The 18,013-nt window shown below is 41.1% G+C and overlaps 2 protein-coding genes across 2 annotated transcripts; one reads left to right on the top strand and one right to left on the bottom strand.

Moving 5' to 3' along the window:
* Positions 1–331: 331 nt before the first annotated feature.
* On the bottom strand, positions 332–5,501 carry LOC308137769 (mitochondrial coenzyme A transporter SLC25A42-like). Its single transcript, XM_080506600.1, has 8 exons — positions 5,329–5,501; positions 4,749–4,903; positions 3,668–3,779; positions 3,417–3,442; positions 2,896–3,062; positions 2,685–2,801; positions 1,663–1,814; positions 332–1,551 (listed from the first exon to the last, which is right to left on the bottom strand). Exons 2-8 carry the CDS (start codon positions 4,833–4,835, stop codon positions 1,226–1,228), a joined length of 987 nt encoding a protein of 328 aa, XP_080362726.1. The 5' UTR covers positions 4,836–4,903; positions 5,329–5,501; the 3' UTR covers positions 332–1,225.
* Positions 5,502–6,727: 1,226 nt separating this feature from the next.
* On the top strand, positions 6,728–16,886 carry mau2 (MAU2 sister chromatid cohesion factor). The gene is made up of 18 exons (XM_080506264.1): positions 6,728–6,962; positions 7,253–7,336; positions 8,437–8,532; positions 8,777–8,871; positions 9,471–9,498; positions 10,915–11,070; positions 11,193–11,339; positions 12,319–12,409; positions 12,550–12,653; positions 12,811–12,888; positions 13,404–13,469; positions 13,582–13,665; positions 14,116–14,165; positions 14,281–14,358; positions 14,448–14,559; positions 15,273–15,363; positions 15,527–15,654; positions 15,760–16,886. Exons 1-18 carry the CDS (start codon positions 6,729–6,731, stop codon positions 15,832–15,834), a joined length of 1,797 nt encoding a protein of 598 aa, XP_080362390.1. The 5' UTR covers position 6,728; the 3' UTR covers positions 15,835–16,886.
* The last annotated feature ends 1,127 nt before the right edge of the window (positions 16,887–18,013 follow it).

The raw sequence follows: 18,013 nt of genomic DNA, 5'->3' as shown, positions 1-18,013 counted from the left end.
GGCACCCTGTACATTGAAGAAAGTAGGTAGGCTCTGGAACATGTTTCATATGGTTCTTCTGGAAGATGCTTGAATATTTTAAACACATGAACATGTTCAGTGTCGTTCCAAACCAGTGATTCACAATGTGGGTCACCAACAGATACTATTTGGGTTGTTAAATAGGAGAGTAGATTTAATACTTTTATGAATAATAAGTTCAAATATAATTGTCAGTGTTTTTTCATTGCATGACGTCAGGCTCAGATGTGGCTCAATGTAAAAATGGGCCTTCTGGGGGAGCAGCCCCCTCAAGTGGACAAAATGAGTCACGACTTACTCTCGTGTTCAAACACTTTATTGCAAGGTCAGCTGTGATTCAGGGAATAAAACAGCCCAGCAGATATAAGTCTTTGGATACACTGTTTATATACACTGTATGCTTGAAATGTTTTTAACATAAAACAAATGGATGGGTTAACAGTGCTTTGATCGGATTAGACAATGCTTTTGAAATGAAACCATTTATGTAATCTGCACAACAATGTGAGCACAGTACAAAAGGTGCAACTTCAATAATATGCACATGAATCGATTTGTAATACATTTTTAGATATGTGTACACACAGACAGATAGATTTATGCATCATGTTTGATTAGCATCCACTCGCGACTCCACAGCTCTGTGCAGGACAGACAGTGAGCGTGTGCAGTCCTGCTGACATCACCACCATCCTACATTCATTCACTCCATTAATATACATTCGTTCCAACATTGGCACCGTCACAGAGTGCTAGATTATAACCACACACCAACACTTTAGCTACCGATAATCGCCTGAGGTGTCATCTTTCCAGGATCAAAAACAATACCAAAATAACGGAGGATTTTCTCCAAATAAACTGAATGAATTAGTTCTCCGTGTTTTCTAAGTCTGATAAGGTGCAAAGATTAGCATAAAACACAAGGTTGTCCGTGTGAATTAGTTTCCTCACATCGTTATGATTTTTAGCTACGATGACAAACAGTTTCCATGGTGTGAACAACTTTTCATTTTTCTCGATGAGTGTCGTCATTTGTGCATCTAACAGATCCCCTGTCTACTCATCCACTCCTCTGCTGTCCTGCATATCTGAACCAAAATGATGCAAAAGGACCACCGTCTGCCCAAAGCAGAGATTTGCCATTAAAACACAACAAGACGACCCCCCCCCCCCTCTTAACTTCTCGCCGCTCCGGTGTGTTTCAGTGGATGAAGAAGCTCATCTGATGCAATTTGAGCAGGAGGTTTTGTGTGATGTCAAACGTACTGAGGCTGATTCCCACTGCAACGGGGCCCTTAACCCAGTTCATGCTCAGGCCTTTGTACAGTCCGCGTACGACTCCCTCCTGGGTCACGATCTCGCGCATGGTCCGCATGATCGTGCCGCAGGACGATCCGGTGACGCCGGCCGTTTGCATGCGTCGCCGCACCACGTCCAGAGGATATGAAGCCGACTGTCCAATGAGCCCCGCGCAAGCACCGAAGGCGAGGCGCTCGTGAGGGTAAGGCTGAGACCGCTTTGTTTTATCTATAGGGAAATAAAAAATAAAAAAAAACAATTAATTAAAAAATTTACATTTTCAAGAAACATTTTGAATGTATTTAACTGCGGTAAATTAACATTAAAGGTAAAAACTACCTGCATGTAATTTTTTGAGCGTTTCATAAGTGAAGAAGGTGATTCCTGCGTACGGGATGACGCCCAGGATCGTGGGAGTGAAGCCTCGGTAGAGCGTCTTCACTCCTTCTTCTTGGGAGATCCGTACAAAAACGTGCATAATGTTACTGTACCTGTTGGGGAAGAGACGAGTAGTTGAACTAAACTGTGCAGAAGTGCTTACAATTGTCTGTCGAAGAAAGGAATAAAGTGCAAATAAGTCACTATGCAGAGTTCTCAGAGATTCGTGTTCAACTTTAACCGTTCAGTCGTTCTGACTATGTGGAAACAAAAAGGTCTGCATGTAAAACTTAAATCTTTCAAGTTTGTTATTTTATAACCCTGTTCCAACAAAAGATGGTATTGTGTTAAATGTGTGAATTTGTGGGGGGGGGGGGGGAACAGGACAGCAACATAACAGGGTATAAAAGGATCTTCTCAAAGTGGCACAATGTCTGAGATGTAAACATGGACAACTGTTCACATCTGCGATAAAATGCACCTTGAAATTGTGGCACAATTTCAGAGAAATGTTCAACAACAAAAACTGCAGACTTTGAAAAGGCCACCAGTATAATATGTGAAAACGGTTAGGAGAAACGTTATCATTCTCTATGAATACTCCCAGAAATCACTTTCTGTGAACACAGTTCACTGTCACGTTCATGCAAAATGAAAAGGCATATGTGAACAAGATCCAAAACACTGAGACTTCTATGAGCCAGACTCATTGAAAAGTCATCAAATTGGAAATCTGTTCAGAGGTCAGAAGAGTCAAAACTCAATTATATTAAAATAAAAAAAAAAAAAAATTGAAAACCATGTCAACGGACTCGAGAAGAGACATGTAGTGTTCCTTTAACCAAGAGAAAGCTGAAATCGGTTCCAGCATTTAGACTTGCGTTTATCACGAAATTAACTGAAACATATCACGATTAAGCCAAACAAAGATTGTCAGGTTGGGCCACGTTTTTGCCGCGATACAATACATCGCCGGTGCTCACATTTCTTTAGCTGTGACGGCCATCCTGGCTCTGACCATGTCCAGTGGGTAGGTGAGCATGGTGGCGGTGGTGCCCGCCAGAGACCCCGCCAACAAGCGAGGGCAAGGAGGGAGCGCTCTAAAACGAAGAAGGAGACACAAAGCGAGTTCGGTAAGCAAGTCGCCATCAGCTACAAACTCGACCAAACCAATGACGAAACACTTTTACTCACTTTCCCTGGAAGCCGTAGTAACTGCCCAACAGTTTTTTGTACTTTTCGTGTGAGCAGAACTGAATGGCAGCGTAGGGCATGACTCTCACCATAGTGGCAGAGTTGCCCCTCCACAGGCTGAGCAACCCATCCTTCATGTAGGTGCAGTAGATGAGCCTGAAGGCCTCCTGCGGATGGGGGGGGGGGGGGGGGGGGGGGGGGGTTGCATTTGGTTAGAAACAGACTTAAAGCACATTTTCTTGGGCTGATAAATTTACCAGGGTGAGCATTCTGTATCTACAATAATATGTAGAAATAATCTGAACTGATTTTTTTTTAATGGTGTATTTATAATCATTTCAATTAAGCTATTACAAATAAAATCAATAATTTCTCTCTGGAAGGAGTTTTTTTTTTACTTGAGTGAATAACTTGTACATTGCCCGGCTTACAGCAGTCGCCACAAGTCATAATGTGTCAAATTAAATAATAATGAAGTAATCACTCTACGATTCATTACAAATATAGACAGCTCAACTCACCTTGGCAGAAAATCTTTGTGAAGACACTGTGAAAGGAAAAACACAGTCGACGTCAGAGGAAAACAACAGTCTCCTGTGTCGGCTAAACACTCTTCTAAGAGGATTAACTATCAGTCCCAGCAAACTAGAAAACTCTGGAACAACGGGAAAACCGTTGCATTCCGAAGGAGTGAAGGATTCATAACAGGTTATGTCACACTGTTTATATCTGGAGAGGAAGTATTAAAGTATTAATGGGCTGTTGTTCTTGCCTTGAAAAATGATCTTGGTGCGGTCTAAAGGTGCAATGACTGTTTTGGCCACAGCTCCGGCAAAGGCGCCGCACAGCAGGGAGTCCAGAGTGGTCCATCTGGATCCCGGGTCCTGTTTGAAAACAATTCAGTCATATAATTGGACTGTGTGTCGTCGTCCAACGCTATGAGAAGTCCGTGGGAGGAAGTGTGTTATTATCTTTGTTTAGAACAATGTGACGCAAAAGATGGACTTTGATCAGAACAAGTGCGCGAATGGCTAATCCTCCAGCGCAGATAGAGCGACGGGCGAGCCGAAGTCTGCACGTGAAGCCAATCTGAGTCAACCGCTGTGCCGAAAAGCAACAGATAACACCAACAAATACTTCGCTGAAGTCGGTCTGTTTGTGCGCTCACAAAGATAGGCATTCTCTTTAGTGGAACAGTTGAACCCAATAAACAACCCCCACAAACTGATAAGACGAGCACTTAAAGCAAACATGTCTCACTTAAACCCAAACTTGAACACGTAGGATTTGAAGTTGGATTTCTTTCATTTACCCTTTTAAAAGATTTCAGTATACGTTGTGAAATGGATTTTTCTGACTTATTTGTGTTGCTTGTTGTCAGCGGCCTAAATATGGAGTGTTGTAAATGTTTACCTCTTGATGTACAGTGAAAAATACATTCCAAAATATATGAACTTTTGAATGACAGTTGTCCTCATTGAGGATTCCTAATGGCTCTATAAACAGAGGCTGTAGCTTTGGATTATCTGGCACCTCACTGCTAAATACAGCCATGTACTAGTTGAGGCATGTCCTTCACAGAATGTTTAGCTCCCCCCCATGTCAAAATTACAACAACCACCACCATAACAATGACTGGGATTCCTTGGGACGTGTATTTAGGCAGTGTTTAATACATAGTTATTGAACGTAGCTGGTTAAAGAGTTAACGGTCTAATAGCTGAGAGGCAAAACAGGATTGAACCACATTTTCCAGCGGATTAGTTTGTATTTGAGATACCTGAACAAGTTTAAACAACCACCGTGAACAAAACCGTTCCAATAAGGACTCATTTGCGTATGGACATATTCACCTTGGTTTGGCTGGACGGTGGCAGAGCCAGCACAGTGTCCGGGGCCACTGGCAGGCCGCTCTGGTGGTCGCTGACTTGGTGGACCATGTGTGCCCTTCACAGATCACAGACACTGTCAGCCACCTGATCACTCATTCAGGGAGAAATGACACCCTCTGTGGAAATAAATGAGAATGTGTTGTAAAATCAAACCACGCTCTTGACTCATGTGTCTTAGTTCCTTTTTTTGACATGTGTTTTTAAATATCCTAACAGGGGAGGATTGGGGAGGATTGGGGGGGGGGGGGGGGGGGGGGGTCTTTACGCCCCCGTCGTAGGCTTGTAAACAAGGGTATTGTATTACAGAGGCTCGATTCAGTGCTTCTTTTTTTCTTTTTCTTGCACAAAGCAAATACATTGTCAAATATGAACAAGCATACTGCTCTGACTGTCGATCACTTATAAGTAGGTCAGGCAACTTGGTGACCACACCTCGCATCAACAGTCATACCTACATACATAAAGATTGGATTAACACGCTTGTGCATAAGTATTTGCAGTCATGTGCAGTTGCATCGCGACTAAATGTCATATTTGTTACCTTGTTCTGCGTTCAGAGGGCCAGGAATCTTCGACGCGTCGTTTCAGTCAGTGCTGCGGCTTGTTGTGAACATGAGTTTGCTGGAGTGGAGGCTCGTCCGTCGACTCAACACGCAGCGGGGCTAGTCTGCACGGTACGCACGTCCCCCTCGGTGGTGTTGTTGTTGACGTCTCTCAAGATGAGCCCAAATGACAGCTGGCGAGCCTCGGTGCAGCGTGCAGGCTGTTTATAGGCGCGGCCAACGAGGAAATCCAGCACAGGCCTGCGCGCAAGAATGTTTATCTGCGCTATCTTAAGGAAACTGGGACGACGCGCGCGCGCGTGTGTGTGTGTGTGGGTGTCTCGCTCGCTCTCTCTATTTTGGACTACAAGAACCGAGAGCTAATCCCGTTATGACATAGCAAAGTCTCGCGAGAGTTCAAGCGACGTTGGGTTGCCAGAATCTTCAAATAATAATTTTAAGGTCTATTTTCTTTTTTTGTTTGGTATGTTTGCGTTGTCTTTGTTTTCAACTTAGAGTGCTTAAATGTCGATGTGAATACATGCAACTTTGACAGAGATAATATCATTATGTCATTATTTAAGAACAATAATCAAATGTTCAGCATTTCAAGTACACCCAAAGAATGCAGCCTTCCACATAAAGTCAAGCTGCTTTAATTGCATCATGAACGAAAGATGTCCATTGGTACAGACGTGTTTTATAGATACTGAGTTGTTTTGGATACACACCTCTTCAACTGAACGTATCATCCAGTGCTTCATTCATGAATATATACAGGGCAGCTAAACATGCAAACTTCGATATTTATTGAATCCTAAATTGTTTATAACGCAGGTGATGCACTTTGAGTGTGGGATTAAATGGATGAATGGACATTAGTATTTTAAGGCTGCCGAAGCTCAGGAAATGTGTTACATAGGCGAGATAGATCTGGGTTTCTCGAACCCAGCAGTACCATCAAGACTTTTTTTTCTCTCTCCCCTATTTGAGAATCTGAAATCAGAGTAATCCTCACTGACATAAAGTCTCATGTAAGACTCACTATAAACTATAGAGAAGCCTCAGTGGACGTTGAATAGACTTTATTAAGAATATTTTAATAGTACAGAGGCTGATTTTAATCTAGGGGAGATTATTACTTAAAAATAGAAGAAAAATGACTGTGGATAGATAAAGCGAAGGGGTTATAGCATGCCAAGAAAACATGACAAAATGTGAACTTTATTTTGTATATCTTTTCAATTAAATAGTTTTTTAAAATGTGATAAAATAAAAAAGTCAACAAAAACAACAAGCAATATCCTAAGAATTTGTGGATCGTATTGGATCGGACCTGGCAACCCGTGAGTCCGTCCATAACGCTCTCAGCGCTGAAAAACTTGTTGTTGTCTGAAAGATGGCGTCTAATGTGGAGGCCCCGGAGCGCTGGTACCTCGCCCTTCTCGGCTTTGCGGAACATTTCCGAACCTCCAGTCCGCCCAAAATACGACTCTGCGTGCACTGCCTCCAGGCCGTCTTCCAGTTCAAGCCCCCGCAGAGGATCGAGGCTCGGACACATCTTCAGCTGGGCTCGGTCCTCTACCATCACACCAAGAACAGCGAGCTGGCCCGCAGCCACTTGGAGAAAGCGGTGAGCGGGCGCTCGGTCGAGGAAAGAGCGGGGATGCTACAGAGAAGCGGACCAGTGCAGGCCGCATCCGGAGAACATAGACCTATGGGACACTTTAGATTGCTTATCATTCAAGTAGCTTCAGCTTAAACCGAAACAAGCATTAAGGCTTAATCGTGAATTATTAGCGGAAGTTTTGTTACGTACTCGTCCTCAGTCGGTAGCGTTCTGCTTTCTCTTGTGTTAGCTATTGTGTTGATGTTTTTGCTGCTTGTCTGGCGTTGATGTTGAACATTTGTTTTCTGTTACAGTGGTACATTTCTCAACAAGTTCCTCAGTTTGAAGATGTCAAGTTTGAAGCTGCCAGCATTTTGTCTGAACTCTTCTGCCAACAGGTAAACCATTTTCGCTAATGCGACCTACGTACAATTGTTGCAGTAGGTGAGATGTAGTAAAACGCGCGTAACGTTATTATTCTATGAAAAACACAGTAGGCATAGTGCAATGTGTATGATTTGACATTTGTAAGTCACATTGTGGATAAACAATTACTTTTGAAATCACAATAGCAACATGCTAAATAACAATTTGTGTATTTGGTTGTATGCATTTCCCGACACGGATTTGTGTAATCATTTGGTCACAGTTGATCATAAAGATATCGATGCATTTCTAACCAGTGAAACATTACTCTAAACTAGTAAGTTCAAACATACATCGTTCATATTGCACAACATCTTAATACAAAGCCTGTGTCTGGTCAAGTGACTAACAAAATTAGTCAGTGGAATCAGCCTGTTGGATCAGTTTTGCTCACTAACCTCACTTTTTTTCACTCTGTATTAGGCCTGAAATAGTGTCTGTGAATCCTCAGGCAAAGGTGATCACTGGGAGATTCATCGCAGATGACCTGTGACCCAAAATGTGCTCAGTTTCCTTACTATAGCTGAATTCACTGACTTTACTTCTGGAAAATGTGCTCACATTCATCAGTCTTACCATCGATTTATTAACTTCCAAAGCCCTTTACTTTGTTAGTCATGTTCACCCATTCACAGACACAGTCACACACCAATTTTGTTTGCTGCCATGCTCGGTGCTCAGGCCATCCATTGGGAGCAGTTTGGGGTTCAGTGCCTTGCTCAAGGACACTTGAGATCAAACTTTGGAACATAGAGACAACCTGCTCTATGAATCAAGCCACTGCTGCACCAAGTTGAACGTCAGCAGTCAAAAAAAATTAAAATTGCATCTCAATCGCCACCCTCATCAAATTTACGATTGATGCTCTTTCCTTTTTAGTTTTCATTGTGCTGACCAGTGTTATGTATCCTGTGTGCTGACTTCTGCACTTTTCTGATACGCACTTGCATCTTGTAAATCTTCCTCGTCGCTGCTTCATGAATGTTCCTCAGCACACATACAGTAGGAGTGTATTCCGCATATTCACTGAGCGAATGATAGTCATGTTTTTTTTTTTTTTGTTTCTTTATAGAATTTGGTGGACTCTGCAAAGCCTCTGCTGCGTAAGGCCATCCAGATCTCACAGCAAACACCATATTGGCACTGCAGATTGTTGTTCCAGTTGGCGGTATGTATATCTTCATGTATTTTATTTATTTGTTATGTAAAATGCAGCTCTCCAATTTGTATTTCTCATGCGAATAGATTTGATTATGACCCAGCTAAACTTTGGGTCTTTAGTGTGAGTACTGTTTTCTCTCAGATTGACTCAGATTGTTTCTGTATGGTAGGCCCTATTGGATTGTTTGTGTTTGTGTTCAATGACAGGCTGCTGGTGCATACTAACTTTTTTTTCTCACTGTGACTTTCAGCAACTTCATACACTGGAGAAAGACTTGGTGTCAGCGTGCGACCTTTTGGGAGTCGGAGCCGAGTATGCCAGGGTGGTGGGCTCAGAATATACGAGGTAAAGGTCATCCTCTCCTCTGCTCAGTGCCCGTTTAGAAGTTTTTGTGGAGAGTTTCTCGCACCTTAATCGACCCGTGTTCATGAGTCTGTGGGAAAACAAAAACACTTTGAGCTCGAACAGGAAGACTGAGTAATTATTGATGATCAGTCCAGTATTCAGTAAACCACTCTGCAGCAGTTTGTTTCTGTCTTAAGGTATTCCAAGTCAATTAAAGGGAACTCAACTCTGAAACTCCGGAAACCTACTTCTCAATTCCACCATCATGTTACCCCAAGTGTTGTGAAACACGTGTTCATCAAATTATACAATTATAAAGTGACTGTTTTCATGCACATGGTGCTCCTACACAGATTAAATGATGCACTCTAGACTATGACAAATAAAATCTATATGGTCCCCATTGCATTGGGGGAAAAAAAAAGAAGTTTGTCTTACATATTTACATTTTAACATTGCCTTTTATAAACACATAGATTTCACATTTCAGGGTACTTTTTTTCCAATGTTGTCTCAACTTTGCTACAATTTTAAGTTTTCACCGAGCTGGGTACAATTATTTAGAAAACTTAATATTAATTTTTTTCTTCTCTTTTCAGAGCATTGTTTCTTCTCAGTAAAGGCATGGTGAGTCATCTACCGACCTTTTGCATTATTGTGCCACTTCTATTACGTTACTGCTACGAAAAGCATTAACATTCCACCTTCATACACGACCAGTTAAAAGTGTGGACTCACCTTCTCGTTCAATGCTTTTTTTTTTTATTCCCGTGACTATTTACGATGTAGAGTCTCACTAAAAGCCAGGTCATCTGGAGCAGCACTCCATCACGCTCCTTCTTGGTCAAATAGTCCTCACACAGGCTGGAGGTGTGTTTGTGGCCATCGTCCTGTTGAAAAGTAAATGATGGTCCAACTAAACGCAAACCAGATGGGATGGCATGTCGTTGCAGGATGCTGTGGTAGACACGCTGGAGCAGCGGGCCTTTCATTTTGAATATATCCCCATCAGTGTAGCCATCAAACTGCCCCAACACCATCACACCTGATCCTCCACGCTTTGCGGTTGGAACCATGTATGTAGAAAGCATCCCTTCATTTTTTTTGTGTCGCACAAAGACACGGCGCGTCGAAGCAAAGATCTCAAATTTGGATTCATCAGACCAAAGCACAGGTTTTTAACTAGTCTCATGTCAATTCTTTGTGTTTCTTGGCCTAAACAAGTCCCTTATGCTTGTTGCTTTTCCTTCGTGGTGGTTTCCTCTCAGATATTTGTCCATGAAGTCTCTTCTGAATGGTTGATGTGGAGAAGTGTCTGCTACTAGAACTCTCCGTGGCATTGATCTGGGCTCTAATCTTGTGGTGCTGTAAGACTTATGAGTCTGGTGACCCGGATGGACTTATCCTTAGCAACAGAGGTGACTCTTGGTCTTCCTTTCCTGGAGCGGTCCTCATGCGAGTTTCGGCGTAGAGCTTGATGGCTTTTGTGACTGCACTTGGGGACACATTCAAAGTTGTTGTTTTTTTCTATTTTCCGGACTGTCTGACCTTCAGTCCTTCAGTTCTTAAAGTAATGATTGACTGTGGTTTCTCTTTACTCAGCTGATTGCTTCATGCCATAATATGAATTCCAACAGTTGTCAATGCGACTGATTTCTGCACAACAAAACTGATGGTCCAAACCCCATTAAGAAGGCAATATAATTCCACAAATGAACCCTGACGAGGCACGACTGTGACGTGAAAACCGTTTCAGGTGACGACCTCACGAAGCTCATTGTGAGGCTTTGCGGTGCCGTCAACAAAGTAAAGGGTAGCTACTTTGAGGGATCTAAAATATAAAGCATGTTTGGAGGTATTTCAGACATTTTAGTTTCCTACGTAATTCCATAGTTTTGATGTCTTCATTGAGAATAAAGAAAAAAAACATTGGTGAGAAGATATGTCCAAAGTTTTGACTGGTAGTGTATGTGGCAGTGATGGTTGTGTGAAATGTAAATGAACATAAATTAATGGATTTTTTAAATGTTTTTTACATTCTAGTTGCTGCTAATGGAAAGAAAGCTTGGAGAAGTGCATCCTCTTCTCACACTATGTGGGACTATAGTGGAAAACTGGCAGGGAAACCCGATCCAGAAGGAGTCACTGAGGGTCTTTTTCCTGGTGCTGCAGGTCACGCACTACCTGGATGCTGGACAGGTAGGATACTCTTGTCTTCAAGGGCTAGAATGTAGTGAGGTGTATAACATCTATTGTGTATTAAATAGCTATCTGTGTGCAAGACGGAGGTTAGACTGATTGTGAAATTCGCGTTTCTTTAGGTGAAGAGCGTGAAGCCGTGTCTGAAGCAGCTGCAACAGTGCATCCAGACCATCTCGACACTCCACGATGATGAGATCCTGCCCAGCAACCCGGCTGACCTCTTCCACTGGCTGCCCAAGGAACACATGTGTGTCCTTGTATATTTGGTAATGCAGCTTCTTTCTTGTCTTTTCACTTAAAATCTCCTCGAAGAAACGTCAGCGTCTTCGTTTCTGCCTCGCAGCAAGGGTTTTTTCATCCAACCATCAACCGATAACAAAACTATTTAGTGTTTTTCCTCGGGTTGAGCAAGTTAATGTGTAGTAATTGAGTACATAATAAATGAATAAATATGAGGTCAGCAAGCAACCAAAACATACAGTAGGTCATTGCACTTACTTGATGGTTGACGTTTGACCAGCTCACTCGGGTGAACTCCAATCACATGTTCCTCTCGTTTATGAAGCCATATTACTGTTATTCAGAACTCGGCACAACTAAATATTAAGACAATTTTATAGCCGGATGGTGACCCTCTATTGTGAACCCCACTTACAGTGGACTCTAGAAATGACACAGTCCTAAGTAGCAGATTTGCATTTAAAAATCACCAAAGTGATGTCGTACTGGTAAACTGCATTGACCAGGATACTCCTGCTGATCTTTGGGGAAGAGATTTGCCAATCAATGCATATCTGCCATCACTGAAACATGACCAATGCATTTTTGCCATACAGACTCAGATCCACTTTTAATATTGGTTTAGAAGGTGAATTTCAGCGTGCGGGTAGCATTAAATACTAAATGTTAAGGCAGCTCACTTTTTCAGACTCTTTCCAGGGAAACAATTATTTAAAATTCTGACCAAAAGTGTAATAAGATTATGGTTCTATAAACTTAGGTGAATTGTTCTTCTTCTTTTCTTTTTAAATGACAAATTAATGAACTGACAGTGGCAAATAACTTTGGTTTTCTTTATTATTTTCAATTTCAAGTTGAGCTTTCTTACAAATGTTTTTAACTGCTACTGGACAAAGAAATGCTGCTGTTTAACAGTTGGACGTGCATTTTGTGTGGAATTGTCATGTAGTTCAACATGTTTTGTGATTTTGTTTTTTGTTTTGTTTTTTGTTTGTTTTTTTGCAGGTGACGGTGATGCACTCCATGCAAGCAGGCTATCTGGAGAAAGCTCAGAAGTACACAGACAAGGCTCTGATGCAACTAGAGAAGCTAAAAAGTAAATAGGAAATTCATGTTTAGCCTTTTTTTTTTTTTTAATATACAAATGCTTTTCAAATGAAGAAAAGAAAAATGCAATTTATGTCATTCATATTGGTTTTATTTTATTTATTTATTTTTGTTTTTTTTACATTTAAGTGTTGGACTGCAGCCCCATCCTCTCTACCTTTCAAGTCATTCTACTGGAGCACATCATCATGTGCCGACTTGTCACAGGACACAAGGCCACTGCCTTGCAAGAGGTATGTTTTGCCCTCCTGTCACCTCCTCTTCGCAATACATGCAAATGTTAACATTTCATCATTAGACCATGTAAGACAGCCCTGAAAGCCGAGTGTTCTTCTATATTACAAAACCGCATGAGCGTGTGGAAGTGAGCACATCGTGTGGTATGTCCAGATCTCACAGGTGTGTCAGCTGTGCCAACAGTCCCCCAGGCTATTCACAAACCACGCCGCCCAGCTTCACACACTATTAGTAAGTACTTTCAATTAAAGTCCTCATTTCAAAAAAAAAAAAAAAGCTAAAGAAATGTGCTTGTTTGAACATGAACATCGTCAAGAATTGTGCTGTTGAATGTGTCATAAGTTTTAGACTTTGACTCTTTTATTCAAATACAATCAGGATAGATTGTTATCAAATATCCAAGCTGACTCTAACTTGCTGTATAGAAAAACATAAATGTTGATTTATTTAGTATTTTTAAACGGACAACATGAGGATCATTGTCTGCATCAATGAATGTTTCAACGTGACAAAAGTAGTTCGGAATTCATGCTTTTCCATTTTATGAATGCTTTGCATTCACAGGATGACATTGTTGTGTTTTTAAGAGTACAAGATGACAATGTATTGAAAAATAAAAGTTGGAATAAAAAGTCTGAATGAAACTCTTCTAATATATGAAAATGCTTAATGATGAACAGGATAGTTTTTTCTTAAATTAAGTTTTAAGTTGTTGTTTTTTTTTCCTTGTACCTTTCATCCTGCAGGGTCTGTACTGCATCTCGGTGAACTGTATGGACAATGCAGAGGCACAGTTTACTGCAGCCTTGAGGGTGGGTACTTGATTGTACTTTCTCAGATGCCGTGAAAATTCTCATTTCACCTCTTCTCCTCTGCGTTGGCTGCATTCCTCACCAACATGTCCATTGACGGTTTTCCTTTCAGCTCACCACACACCAGGAACTGTGGACGTACATCGTCACCAACTTGGCCAGCGTCTACATAAGGGAAGGAAACCGACACCAGGAGGTCAGTTAACTATTAATGGGTCACCGCTGTATGTCTTGCAGAAAGCCACGTCCAAAGCACGTGTTTGTTCTTGTCGCTTTTTTTTTTCTTTTCTTTTTTTTTTATGGTTGTGCTTTATATCATTTCTGTGTCAATGAACCCGTCTGGCCAGTGGCTTATCGTATATATTGTTGTTTATGGGGCGAAAGTGTCTGAAAGAATCTGCTGGAAAAACATGTGAAATGTTCTGTTGGCTATTACACAATATGTCCACCAGGGGTCACCAAGAAGTTTAACGTTGTAGACGTGAAACGTCTCACTTGGTTTTTATTATGCTTATGTGTTCCTTATTTTGGGTTTGAGATCATGAGCAGGACACTCTGGTTACTTTGAATGGAATCTGCTGTGAAGAAAATGAGAAAATATTCCCATTATTTCCTCAATTAACCTCTGGTTCCGTCCCCTCGGTAGCTGTACAGCCTCCTGGAGAGAATAAACCCAGACCATAACTTCCCAGTAAGGTAAGGAGCAAAGGACTTGTACAGTTCATTTAAGGTGACAAAATATGTTGCACGGAAGCCAAGTGTTTTGTCGAAACTGTTATATATTGAGGCCCTGGCTTTATTTTCCATTCAGCTCCCACTGCCTCCGTGCGGCAGCCTTCTACATCAGGGGACTCCTGTCCTTCTTTCAAGGGCGCTACAATGAGGCAAAGTATGACAAATCTGAAATTGTTCGATGGCGAACGCGCCGCCAGATTTGTCCCGCGCGGATAGGTAATTCTGTTTCGATTGTGCTTGCAGACGCTTCCTGCGGGAGACCCTGAAGATGTCCAACGCCGAGGATCTGAACAGGCTGACGGCCTGCTCCCTGGTTCTGCTGGGCCACATTTTCTATGTGCTGGGCAACCACAGAGTAAGACTTGACGTTTGACTAAAAAAAAGGCTGCTGCTCACGCTGAAGGTTAAATTTAAATGAATATAAATAAATAAAAACAGCTGACTTCTTGTTTTAAAAGGGGCCCGAAGAACAAGGTCACCCGAACATTTTGTCTTGTCTCGTTTCAGCGAAACAAGGACAACATATCAATTTTTTTTTTTTTTCTCTTTTCATTTTGAATGCATCTGACTAAAGTTGCAAGGCAGTGTTCATATTGACTTGTAGAAGTGCCAATGGAACTATTTGCTACTATCAACCAATTATCATGAACCAGTAGAGTAATGTCCTGTCATCCAGTGAGGTGAAGTTGAAACAAAGTACAAAGGCGAACAGAAAGACTGAGAGAATCTATGAATGTTTTAAAATACTGAATAAATGATCCAGCCATTTGTGGGCATCTCTACACTAAACACATTTCTAAGCCGGCTCCTCTCAGACTGATCTATGACGATCCCTTAAACTTTGGTGTGTGCCTCATTTATATGAGGAAGTTCGTCTTTCGTGTTGAGGACTTTAAATTTGTGCAGAATTATTTGAAGAGAGAAAGTTATTGTGCAGCTGGAAGAGCTGAATTGAATATTTGAGACTTCCCAAAAACATCTTAAATTACTATTTTTTTTTTTTTTTCTATGAGAGGATTTTGATGCCTGTTGGCAGTGTCTTACAAATTCTCTCTTTTTTCTCTCCAGGAGAGTAACAACATGGTTGTACCGGCAATGCAGCTGGCCAGCAAGATCCCCGACATGTCTGTCCAGCTCTGGTCATCAGCGCTGCTGAAAGGTACTCGATCTAACCATTTATACTCTCCTCCATGTACAGTAGAGTAGAGGTGGAGCTGTGAGAAGGAAGGCCTTTGTTTTTTCCAGATTTTAGCTTCACGTTTCCCAAAACTATCAGCCACGTTCAAACCTCTCAGTCACTTTGTTTTGCATCGTTCTTGCAGACCTGAACAAAGCACTTGGGAACACTATGGATGCCCACGAAGCGGCCCAGATGCATCAGAATTTCTCCCAGCAGCTCCTGCAGGATCATATCGCAGCTTGCAGCCTCCCTGAGCATAACCTTATCAGTGTACGTGAAGTAACTTAGTTTTTTTTCTCCCCCTCACTCTGGTGTTTCAGCTCTCCACTCAGAGAAGCGCTAACGTCTCAAAATGTTCGTTTTTTTGTCCTGCAGTGGACGGATGGCCCACCTCCTGTCCAGATCCAGGCGCAGAACGGACCGACCACCAGCCTCGCCAGCCTGCTATGAGCAACCTCACGTGCGACTGCGGCTGGTATTTAATCACAGGCAGCAAATGGATGCCTATTAACCCGCTATCCCAGACCACTGTAGCTTGAATGGATTTCAGCGTTCGATCGTCTGGGCTTTTCACCTTTTTTGTATACTCAAGGTTTCTTCCTCAATAAAAAAAAAAAATGTGTTCAATGTCATTCAACAGCAACTGCTGATGTACATGTTTCATCATCTTTGTTGGCCTGGATGCTTTTTCGGGGCACAAAGGCAGGACTTCTTTCGGTCTGCCAGGATTTATTTCCATTTGTTGGAAAATGTGGGTTAGATAAAAGGGGTCAATGCAGAAAATGTAGGAGAAATTAATTTATTCTTGTCACTTTTACACTCATGGTAAATATTTTACTTTTGGCATGAAGGGTGTCTTTTCGTGCATGGTAGTTACTGATGCAGAATCCCCACATTCGGATGCTCATCAATTTTTCTTTTTCTTTTTTGCACAGAATTTACAATAGGAAAAAAAAATTGAAACCTCGTGATTTTTTTCTTTTTCTTTTTTCATTTCACAAAATTTGGACTTGAAATGTGTCATTCTGCAGAAGTGCAGTTATTTTGAGGCAATGCGGTGCGGAAAGTGACTCTTTTAGGTCTGCTGTTTTAAACTACGTGATTTACCTGAATGATTGGTCTGATAAAGCATTTACCCGATTTATTTTTCCAAGTTCCATAATATATGAAACAATTTTGATGTGAGTTTTAGAGATATCAAAATATGTTTTTTATTTTGTTATATATTGTATTGATAGTTTGACAACATGTTTTTCCTCACATTGTCTGTTTAGATTTGCCACTCATTGAATCTTTTACTGTACAATAACATTTTATAAAGTCCCTAGTAAGGTGTGATTTTATTTTAGTTATTCTATGTAGGCATTTTGTTGCTTGGTATTTAAAGCTCTCTGTAAGGACACAGTTGAAGCTTGAGTACTTGCCATATTCTATCCAAATCCTATGTTTTTAACTTGTATTTGCTTTTTAATAATTCTTCAATAAATATATGACTCATTTTGTGACTTGCATGTTCATTTGTAAACAATGGACTTAATTGTGATTCCCATTCTAAGCTGTGGATAAAAAGATATGCTGACTGGACATGAAAATACAAAGATGTCCTGATATTGTTTACGGTAATTGCAAAAGTACAGAAAGGATTAGGGCTCATATTTCGGATACCAGTGGCAGTCTGACAGAAATACTGTATTCCAGTTAGGGAGAATGATTTTTAAGGCAGCTTGTAGTTGATGTGGTTTCCAGTAGTATCTGCATATATCTATATGTGTAATGGTCTGAATGTGTGCCATAATCATTTTTAAACCTCTTATGGGGAACTTCAGAAAGCTTGTAAATTGAGTATATGAACCTGTAGCAAGTTCTATAAGTCGTTTGAGACTTTTCTCGTTTGGCTTATTGAAGGTACTTAGAAATAAAAATCAACTTTCATCATTATTGTATAATATAGTTTTTCAGGTCACAGTTCTTAGATTAAACATGGAAATGTTTTCAATTTGTTACTGGATTTCCACAAAGGCTTCTAGTCATACTCTCACTACATCCAGTGTCATTGATTGCATTACTTTTGGTGGTTTGTATCTTCTGAAGGTTGGGGGACTTCAACACTCTCCTGATTGAAAACTATGAGCAGTGTGTCACTAATCCTTCAGTAGATTGTAGAAAGTGACTTATGGATTTCTTTAACATGTGCACATTGAAAGTTGACCAGCTGAGTGTGGACAAAGCTTTGCCCCCCTCCACCCCTGTAAACTCCTGGTGTCTCGTCATGATAGAACGGGACCTTGATCCCAGGTTTGAAACCGCTGCCCTGCAGTATTGAGTATAGTGGTCAGACAATTTGTTATTGATGGAGAAAAAGTCGGCTAAATATGACTTACGAGACACTTTTGAAAGTTACTGCCTCACTAGTTTTATGTGCACCTTTAATCAAATATGTGGTTGCATTACTTTATAACTTCAAGTTTCAAAATAATGAAGCAATGCTATCTAAAAGCTTGATTGTTAATGTAAAGTACCAACAGCATCATGTATTTTCAAAGGCTTCATAAAGTCTACAGACCCTGCACAGGTTTGACCTATTTCATTGTGATTAGTACAACTATTTCACCATGTAATCTCTGACTTT

Source organism: Blennius ocellaris (genome assembly GCF_963422515.1).
Source record: "Blennius ocellaris genome assembly, chromosome: 12".
NCBI lineage: Eukaryota > Metazoa > Chordata > Actinopteri > Blenniiformes > Blenniidae > Blennius > Blennius ocellaris.
Note: the sequence above shows the minus strand (reverse complement) of the source record. Positions and strands in the feature narration are given on the sequence as shown.